The sequence below is a fragment of the Suricata suricatta genome, chromosome 3, assembly GCF_006229205.1.
Source record: "Suricata suricatta isolate VVHF042 chromosome 3, meerkat_22Aug2017_6uvM2_HiC, whole genome shotgun sequence".
In the NCBI taxonomy this organism is placed as follows: Eukaryota; Metazoa; Chordata; class Mammalia; order Carnivora; family Herpestidae; genus Suricata; species Suricata suricatta.
In genome coordinates, this window is record NC_043702.1 from 17932348 (window position 1) to 17942725 (window position 10378).

The window sequence follows — 10378 nt, forward strand, 5'->3', positions numbered from 1 at the left end:
GGGGGGGGGGCGGGGTGGAGTGCGAGGCAGCATGGCTGGGAGCGGTGGGGCTCAGGCAGCTTCCCCGAACCCCCTACCCTCTCCTTTGATGCCCGAGAAGAAGAAGCACCCCCCCCACACCCCCGTCCTCTCCCCGCACTGACCCTGCTGCAGGATTCGCCCGAAGGCCTTGCTGTGGCTGGAGCAATTCCAGCGGCGGAATCGGAACTGGAATTGGCACTCTCGCACCCCAAGCCGGGCGCCCCGGGCTAGCTCCGCCACCACGTCTGGCTCGGCCTGGCACAGCTCAGCCTGCCGCCCTGCCAGCCGCCGTGCTTTCCTGCAGATGCTGGTAGGATCCATGACCAGGGGGCTGCCCACTGCCCTGGAGAGCAAAGAACAGCGGATCCAGGGTGTAGCTCAAAGAGGGGGCTTCGCTGGGGAGGGACCTGGGATGTGCCTCCTCTCTCACCCCACCCCAACTGAGTTTGAGATTGTCTCATCTGGTTCACTTACTGTCCCATGTCCCTTCTCCTCTAGAGTTTAGACTGCAATTGCTATAGAGCAAAGCTTCAGTTTTATCCTTCTGTGCACATCTTCTTTAATCAGCCCTTATAGGAATTTGACTCAAGGTGAGAGCACCCGCTACCAGGCGAGTCAAAAGCGAGACAAAGAGCAGGTCTGGCCTAAAAGGGTGATGAAGAAATTAACAGGATCATGAAAACTGCCAAAGAAAAAAAGTATGAATCATAAGGAGATACGAAGAAAAGCAGGCAGGATCAAAGAAAGGTCTGGTCTTAGTGGACAGCCAGCTGTGTATGTCAGCTGACAACCTGGATGCTAGAAAGGCAGGGGACAATCCCAGGGATGTAGAAGGCCATAAGATTTTAGAATGGCTTGGGAAGGGAAGCTCTCTGACAGACATCACACCTCCTCTCTAGCTCAGTTTCTCCTTCCATAAAATGGGAAGGTTGGGCTTTGATCTCTCAGGTGGGCCCTTGCACCAGGATATCCCCCATTTCTCTGAACTGGAGAGCAGAACGAAGTAGCAGGGGACCGAGTCCCTGAATCATTATTGTGAAATAAGTGACATTACCCTTCTGCTTCAGTGTCTGTGGCTTTTTCAGAGCAGGATGACCGGCAAGGCAGGCCAGGCCCTGGCATCACCCTGATGTCATTGGTTGTAACCTGGCTCACTTGGGGAAGGGGAATGCTGTTTGGCTTGGTGGGTCTAGACCTAATGGGAAGTTCCACACACTTCCAGAAATCCTTCCATCCCCAGCCTTCCTTCCACCTAAGGAGAGAGCTGTTACTTGGTTTCCATAGACCAGACCCCCGAAGGTTAAGGTTATTCACAGCTGAGTGGAGCTGCTTTAATCAGATTGCTCTTACTTGATGAACGCTTAGCTATGGTCCCTGTGCTGCAGGAATGAGTGGGTGGAGCACTTGGACCTGAGAGTAATTTGAGATCATACAAAAACCCTTCTGCAGAGGGCAGAAAAAAGACTCCAGGTGGGGAGAAGTAGCACCAGGAGATAGAAAATGTAGAGGAAAATGGTAGGTAGGTGCCAAAGGTCAAGGAGGCCTACTTTTCATTTAGCCTTCATGCCCATCTGCCCCCCTGTCCCCATTTGCTCCACAAGTACAGGCTGCCCAGGCATGTTCTGGCCCCATAACAATGAGATGTAATGGGCTTGAACAGCAGCAAGAGGAATTTAGGTCTTAGGGTAGAACTTCTCAACTCTGGGGAGTGAGATGCTTAAAGAGGCCATTGCAAGATGTGTAAGCTCAGTTCTTTCTAAGGTCTCCTATCCCCCCCCCAACACACACCCCACCCCATCAGGTCATTGTCAGCCTCCCCACCCAAGTAGTCCTGGAGCCAAGATTCTTTTCTCAGGGAAGAGTTACAGTCCAGACCTTCCTTCCTCGGATACTTAGGACCTGACCATCACTGCATTCCAACCGCAGCCTGGGAAGGTCCAGCACCAGCCCTTTCCCAATCCTAGAAAAGTGATGGATCGAGCAGTGGGGAGTGGGCCCTGGGTAGAGCAGCCCAAGCTGGTTCCCAGTGGCCTAGTCACCTTCAAGAGTTGACCAGTCTCTCTCTCTCTCTCTCTCTCTCTCTCTCCCCCCCATGTATCATCTATTCCCCCCCCTCCATCCACTTACCCACCTCATTACAAAAAGGGTCTGAGATGGCTTCCAGCATGGTTATATAGAGCCAGTAGATAAAACTATGAGCACTTTGGGAGTTAGAATTGACATTTTCTTTTGTTTCCCATGGCAGATTTTTAGGTGCTTCATTTGTATTTCCCCCAATTTTTATTATGAAAATTTACATATTACAAATAAACGATTACTATAATACTACAATGAACACCATTTAAAACATGTTTTTGAATGAATGAATGAATGAATGAGCCGCCTAAGGAGAATGTCCTCATTTGAGCCTGGCCCCTGTCCACATGTGATTCCATGACTGCTAATTAGCTTCCTCTCTCTCTCCCCTTCTCCCTCCTCCGCCCCCCATGCAGAGGCAGGGAAGCAGACCTCCCCATGGCTGTCCAGCTCCTTTCCTGTCACCTGATTGTCCAAGCTTCCACCTGGGAGTCTGGGGCTCTGCAAACTCATCTTCCCCAAACCACCCCACCCCCATGCCACTAAGCTCCCCAGTCTCTCCTCCCCAACCCTACCCTCTGCTAACTCCCTACTTTCCCAAGGTTAACTGGTCTTATCCTCTCAAGGTTACTCTGACCCCATCCCTCTCCTCTCCCTCTTCCTGCCCTAGGGAAGCAAGAGAGGGTGGGGGTATGCAGGGAGAAAAAGCAAAAACCTCCTGACCTTGTCTGCTGGCCAGGGGCTAGAGATAGGAGAGAAATTGGGAGGAGCCAGAAGGGTAGGGCCCTCCAGGAAGTGGGGCCAGCCCTTCTCAGGGTTGAGGGGCTGCCCCAGAGTCAATCGCTGGCTGGTCCGATCTGGCTCCCCAGCCTGGCTTGCTGCCTGGGAACGAGGCTTGTTTACAAGCTGGTCTGGGGGAGGGATGGGCAGTAGTAGCAGCTAGAATCCCAAGGGACCAGCTTGCTCCCTGCCCTCCTGTCCTCGCTCCCATCCCCAAGTCACAGGAAAGGAAAGTCCAGAAGAGGAGTAGCAAGTGGAGGGGGGGTGGGGATGGGAAGGCATTGGGGAAAATATCAAGTGTCACTTCTGCACCCTGGTCCCTGTCAATTCGGGGTGAGCTGAGCCACTGTGGGCAAGTCAGTTCTCTCTCTGGGCTCCGGAAACATGAGGAGTTACATGAAAAGCTCCCTCATCCCCTCTGATGTTAACACTTGACTCCACATCAAGAAATAACTCCCCCGTGTCCCCCCTTTCTTTACCCTCTTTTCTTCACTTCTGCTTCCTTAGGGAATCAGCTCTGCTTTTTTGGCCTCTGAGTCAGCCTTGGCCTGGGGTCAACCCAGAGAAGATGTGCCCTTTTGGGAGCATCTGCGTGTTTTGGGGGCTAAGCTATATAATATATATAATATATAATATGTAGGATCTGAGAGCCTAATCAAATAAATAGTCATTCCTGGGCATAGAAAAAATGAGGCTAGTCCTAAAAGAACTCTTGCAGACAAGAAGGAACAAGCCTAAGGTTGGCCATTCTAACTGTCCTTGGCAGGTGCCAAGATCTCCCTCCCAGGGACCTTGATTGGTAGAATCACTAGCCAAGTGAGGTGGCATTAGGGACAGCCAGCTCCTACTGGCAACATCTGTGGATCTAAGCCCTGGGTGGGAGTGGGGGCAGGTTCTGGTTTAACCTACCTTTCCATCTCCAGATTCAGAGGGTCAAAGGGAATGCCAGAAACCACCTAGGCCTACTCTCCCCACTTCATCCCCCTCACACAGACAAACATTTGAGGAGGTGACTGACCCCGGCCACTCGGTGGAGGAATCCTTAGTGCAAGAAATTTAGGTGAATGTTATTTTTTAAGTTTATTTATTTATGATGAGAAAGCGAAGGAGCACGCGCATGTGCAGGGGAGGAGCTGTCAGCTCAGGGCCTCACACAGGGCCAGAACTCATGAACTGAACCCTGGGATCATGACCTGAGCTGAAATCAAGAGTCAGATGCCTAACCAACTGAGCCACCCAGGCGCCGCTGGGTGAATATCTTTAAAACCAAAGGGATTGGAGGGAATGACCACATGGGGTGTCAGAAGACCTCAGCCGGCCTCACCTGCCATCCTCCACACAGCCTTTATGCCTAGCAGGGTTGGCTTACTCGGTGATGGTTGCATCCATCCCAGATTACACCTCCAACTTTCTGGACTCACAGCTACCCCCTGCCCATCCCTAAGTCATCAAAATCATACCCAGCATCTTTCCAAGCTCACCTCAGATTCTTGTTGCCCCTGAGCCCCAGCCCTCACTGGCCACCCCTCCCCCCATCACTCCAGGTCTCACTCTTTCCCAGGCAGCAAGCCAGGCTGGGAAGCCAGACCTGACCAGCCATTGACTCTATGCCAGCGGCATAACTAATTTGTCACATTGCTTGTCTTCTCTCTCCACTTAGATCCAAAACACACTAAAGACAAAGATCTCACGAGGAAGCATGAGGACATTAACAGCACACGTGCAGTTTTGGGAGTCTGTGACTTGGGTTTGGATCTAGGCTCTGCCATTTGCTTCTCCTAAGATGTCAGCCAGTCCCTTGCATGGGAAGTGGGCACTTAGTATTTGTTGATTGAATGAGACCTGACCTCCACAACCTCAGTCTCCACAGCTGTCAAATGGAAGTCATTGATACCTGACAACTTCCCTTGTACACATGAAAAGAGCCTGTCCAGACAGTGAGCTCCAGCCAATGGGTTTTGCCCTCCCATTCACACCCGGATTCATGTCTTGGGCCTGCACAGAGCAGCGCAAATGGTGGGAGCCCAGGCAGCTGTTTGTGGATTCATGAGAACATCCTTTTCTGCCCTTACTTTTCAGCTTGGACCCCTGTGTTTCTTCCTCCCTTACCGGCCCTGCCTGTGGACCAGGAGCACCCTCCAGGACCCCTCCCCTTCCCCAGAAAGCACCCTTGAGTGGACTATTGCGGCCAAGAAGATTCCAGACCCTTTTGGTGCCCAGCCTCCTCCGAAGGGCCTCATGGTCAGCCCCCCTCTGTTTCCTCACACTCACCCCAGGGTCCTTAGTCTGACCCCCACCTCCTAGGAGCCAGCAGAGGGAGCCCTGAGCCCTGGGGCTGTGGGTGGGGGCTGTGTGGGGGTGGGGAGGTGGATGGTGGAGAAGGGGCAGAAAAATGTTGCCTGACGGCTGCTGAGGCGGCTGGGCCCGGGCCTGTGCCCGCCCGCCTGTCCTGTCCTGCTCTGTCTAACTCAGTAATTACTGCTCCCCATCCCCCAGCCACTACCCCCACCCCAACCACCACATCAAAGCCAGTGATGCCCCAGCTCCATTAACCCCTGCCTCCCCACCGCCCACCAGATACCCCATTCCACTCCTCTCCCACACTGGCCCAATTTGGTTCCCTCTACCCCCTCCTGGACACTGCCCTTCCCACCTCCTCATGCTGCTCTCCTTCTCATGGATCCTGGGAGAGGCAGAGGCTTCCCCTTCCCCGATGAACTTCACCAGTCAAGAGGTGAAGTTCCTATTGGTCAGGGCTGTGGGAGGACTGGACACATTGACCCTCCACTGGATTCTCTGAGGAGAATCTGTCATGTGCCTTCTCTCCAATAGTGAGGTGCGGAGCACCCTTGGGAAGGTAGGGATGGGGAGCACCCATGGGAAGGTAGGGATGCAGAGCAGAAGGGGCCCATGGGAAGCCCTGTGCCCCTTTCCGGATCCCCCCTCACTGCCTGCATTCTGAATGGCCTTAGGCAAGTCCCCTCCTGTTCCTGGCCTTTGCTGGACTTCTAGGCATAAGTGAAAAGACTGGCCTAGATGATCTCAAGTCCCTTCTAGATCTAATTTCTGGCTTAAATGGAGGGCTTGGAGCTGGAGGAGCCAGCTTTGGAGGCCAGGTGGAAAACCGAAGATCCCTCCCAGCGACCTTTTCCCTCCCTCAGCTCCTCCTCCAGTGGATCAGGGGAAGCACCCAAGGTCTCACCCCACCCCACCTCAGGCAGGAAGGAGGACATAGGCTAGAGGGCGCTCTGCCCAGTCCCCAGGGACAGGCTTCTGTGTGCCCTAGTGCCTCCGGCTCTGGCTGGGCTGGCTGGGCGCCCTGCTGCCAGCCTGACAGAGGCCTGGCTTCCCCACCCCGCCCTCGCCTCATCCCTTCCACAGCTGCATTTCTCCATCAAAGTACACATTCTGGAATCCCCCTCGCTGGGCCCTGGTGATCAAACCTTCCACTGACCTCCCCCCACCAACTCCTGGCTTCTGATGAGAACAGGGCAGGAGGGGGCTGCCCCCCCCCCCCGGAAATGTCACAGTGCCAGGGCTCTGGTGGGCTCAGGACATGCTCTGGCCCGGATTGAGCCAGCCTCCTTTTGCCCCTGCCCTTTACTGCTCACAGCCCCATTGTCTGCCTCCAGGGGAAGCTGCCAAGGCGGGAGGCCTGGAGAGGGGTACTGGGTGGCCACCCCACCCCAGTTCCCCACCCCGCTGGGAGCTTGGGGGGGGCAGCAACAGGACTGCCCACAAAGGGTCAGATAAAGACAGAATGGAGGAGGATGGTCAAGCCCAGCCTAGGGGAAAGGGGGGGGGTCCCAGCTGGAAAACCTAGGTGTCATGAAGATGCCTGGGTCCTTTCCCTGACTCCCTGTGGGGCCAGAGGTGAGGTTGTCCTAGGCCTCTGGTTCCTGTTTCCTTTCCTAATGGGTGAGATGGGTGGGGAGAGATGCAAGATGAGATGGGGGAAGGGAGTGGGACTGGGTGATGTTTCTGTTAGTGGAACAAGGGGGAGGGTTGGTTTCTTTCATAGAAAATATAAAACAGAAAGAGGAAGAGAGAAGGGAGATTGATTTGATCTATTCTGTGAGAGTGAGCTATTTTCCACATGCGCTGATTGAAGGCATAAATAAAGATGGGTCAGACATTGAGGAGAACTTTCTGGGGGAGGGTGGGAGGAGCTCAGAGAGCAGGCTGGAAGGGGTGGGCACTGGTGACTAGGAAGCTACAGACTTTCTCTCTCTCTCTGCCTCACTCTCAAAATGGGATCTGTCAGGGCCAGGGCACATGCTGGATGGCCTGTAGGCAGTGGGCTGGACAAAATGACCTCAAGAGTGCCTGGCCAATGTCCTGGAATCTGGGATTCTGTGATTTACAAAGATATGGTTACAGATGGGAGAGAGACAGACAGAGAGGCTGGAGGCAGAGTTTAGAAAGCATGCATTGCATGGAGGGGGGATGAGGGGGAGGAGGAAAGGAAGTGGAAGGAAGAATTTTCTGGAATCTGGAGCCAGGTACCTGAGCCTATTCCAGGCCCTGGGTCACTCCCTTACAGGACCCTTCTTTCCTAGTCAGGACAATCCAGTCACTCAGTGTTCCTGGAGTCGTCTCTGTTCCCACCCTGGAGGCCATTAGCAGGTCGGGATGGTGAGTAGGGCTGCTGCTTCCCTGCCTACTGCTAGAGTTCCAGCCTGGCTAGCATTCTCTGAGAAGCAGTGAAAAGAGGGCCAGCAAGCAAGTCAGAGAACAGCCTGGAAGCCCCTGGCCTGATCAAGTTACTAACTGAAGTAAAGCTGGAGTAGGGGGGCAGTGTGGGGGTGAGGGGTGGGCAAGGGTCCCCAGTGATCCACTGGGGATGCTGGGTCCAGCCCACCAGCCCAAGCCTGATCTCAGAGAGCAATGGTGGGGTGGGGTGGGGTGGGGATAAGAGTATAGTAGAGTCAAAGATCCTGAAACAGGAATCTGGGCTCAGACCAAAGGAATGAAGTGTTAAAACAGAGGAGAGTGAGGGGGCCAGTGCAGGTGAGAGAGGTAGGTTCTCTGTGGGAAGCATCTGAGTGAGGCAGTTGCCGGACACCTTATCGGACACCTTATCGCCCCCGCCTCTCACTCTTCACCCAGCTCGCTGCAGCTGCAGCCATGAAGGCCCCTGTGTTCTCCTACACCTGCCCTCCTCCCCTCCTCCCCACTCCCTGCTTCCCAGCTTCAGGGTCAGTCTCCAAGGGACCAGACCTCTCTCCCTCTGGCTTGTCACCCATCCACCAGCTCCTCTTGAACAAAAGAACCCCCACGGAATCAAGCTCCCAGGAAGGTGAATCAGCCAATTCAGCAACATTCCACAAAACTTCTCCAGCACCTTTAGCCTCCAGGGCCCAAAGACAAAGGCTCTGCCTTGCGGGAGCAAGGAAGAGAGACCACAGAGGGGACACTAACCCGCATGGTTGTCCAATGCATGGGGTGCAGTAGGAACACACAGAAGGGAGGAAAGACAAAGAGACAGTGTCATGGAAAATGTGATATTCTAATGGGAAGGATGAGAATGATTTGGATAAATGGTGAAGGAAAGGAGGAGGGCAACTACCATCAGGGAGAGACCTCTGACCTCATACTTTGAGAAAGAGCAAAATCAGAAATGTGTGTCTGGGGAACAAGACAGAGATCCTTTTACAAACTTTTACTTGGGACTCTGGATTTTAAATTTAAATTAATCCTTTTCTCTCCTACAATCTCTAGCCAGGAAAACCCGCAGCGTGGAGGAGAAGACTTACACTTATGGAGCACCTTCCAATGTCAGATCATTTTGTAGGTCTTCTGACCTAACCCTCCTATCTAGCTTTCCAGGTAGGGGGACTGTTTCCCAGTTTGAAAGCTGAGACGTTGAGGCGCAGGGAGAAGTGACTTGCCCAAGGTCACAGACTTAACAAATTTGTCTGCCGAGATTAGATCTCAGGTCTGTCTATTTCAAAACTGATACAGCATTATACCAAGCCAGGATCGAAGAACGCATGTTCCCTGGCCGGGACCTGGGTCATCCTCGATTTGCTCCCTCACTGACACCCCCAAGGGACATCTCTGCCGCATCACGAAAGAGGGAAAGAGGGATCGCAGCCAGCAGCTCCCTGTGTGGGCATCCAGCTCTCTAACTCTCTAGAGGAGAGGGATCTGCCGGTTCCACCCCTCGTTCCAAATCGGGGGGTGGAAGAGGAGTGGAGGATAGGGAATCCAGCCAATGACATGGCGCTATGCAAATAGACAAAACTCTGCTTTCTTAGGATTGGCTGATGCGTCAGCGGTATGGTCCAAGTCCCGCCTCTTTAAACTCTGAGCTATTCCAGGCGAGTCTTTGCAGCTCCGGAGAGACTCGGAAGGAAAAGAAAAGTGTTCGGAATCCGATTCTCTGCGAGGTCCCGACCCGGCACCCACCTTCCCAGTTGCTGTCCATCCCCAAGGCTCAAAGTTCCCGCGACCTTAACTGCGTAGGGGTCTGCTCTAGCCAAGGCCGGGTCTGGAGGCCAGGTCTGGGAAGATGTCCCCATCCCCTGGTTGGCCAGGCCTCCCTTTCTAATACCAGGACCTGTCTACGGCCATACCACCCTGAACGCGCCCGATCTCGTCTAATACCAGGACCCTTCACGATTCTCAATACCTCCGTAGCTTCTTTTTTTTTTTCTTCATTACTGACCCCCCATATCTGGAAGGGTCGGAGCCTGGGTTCCTTTCCTGTCTTTCTTCCTCTTCTTTGCTCCGGGAGAAGGATGTAGAGAAAACCGCGGTCCTGACTCAGTTTCTCTTTAGGTTTTTTGCCGCCACTACCATCCACTTTTGAAGTGGGTTGTTGAGCAAAGTAAGGCGGGGGAAGAGACAGCTGTTTGACCCTCCCTGCCTTGTGGCTTACCACCTTGTTCCTCTCTTGCCCACAAATCCAGTCCTCCTCCCCTAAATCCAGAACCCTCCTCACACACTCTTTTCTTTGGATCTCTCACTGCAGATCCTTCCCATCTACCCGGTAGCTCTTTCCTGCCCGCGAGCCAGTTCCTTGAGCACCTGGACTGAGCGCAAAACCAGAGAGGGTAGAGGGAGAATGGGGAGGGTATGTCGCACAAGGTAGGAGAAAATACAATAGAATGTGTGGGGTATAGGTTTAGGAACATCTGAGTGGCAGTTTAGAAGTGGCCCCGGCGGAGTCCGGGAGGAGAGCGGCACGCTCCTCCCCGGCACCTCCCCAGCTGTCCTAGGGCTGGGCTCCCGCTTGCTCCCAGGTACAGCCCGAGGCAGCGGGACGGCGTTTAGGAGCACCCACCTCCCACCCGACTCCCCGTCAGCCCCGAAGTCCCCATCCTTGAGCTTCAGGAGCCACGCGGGGACAGCCAGCCCGACCCGGCACTCACCACCACAGTCCGCCGACGTGCGCGGGACACAGGAGCAGCAGCAGCAGCAGCCCGAGGAGGGAGGGCGCGGGTGGCAGCATCGTGGGCGCTCTACCGCGGGGCCGGTGTGGTCGGCGGGCGAGGCT

At 54.3% G+C, this 10378-nt stretch overlaps 1 protein-coding gene across 1 annotated transcript in view; it reads right to left on the reverse strand.

Annotated features, from left to right (window-relative positions):
* Positions 1-10355, reverse strand: part of WNT6 (Wnt family member 6) — a 13131-nt gene extending 2776 nt beyond the window's left edge. Inside the window, exons 1-2 of the mRNA XM_029932917.1 lie at positions 10254-10355; positions 85-364 (exon numbers count right to left, since the gene is read on the reverse strand). Of these exons, the coding sequence (XP_029788777.1) occupies positions 85-364; positions 10254-10333 (360 nt within the window). The 5' untranslated portion in view covers positions 10334-10355. The remainder of the gene's footprint in view (positions 1-84; positions 365-10253) is intronic.
* Between the last annotated feature and the right edge of the window lie 23 nt (positions 10356-10378).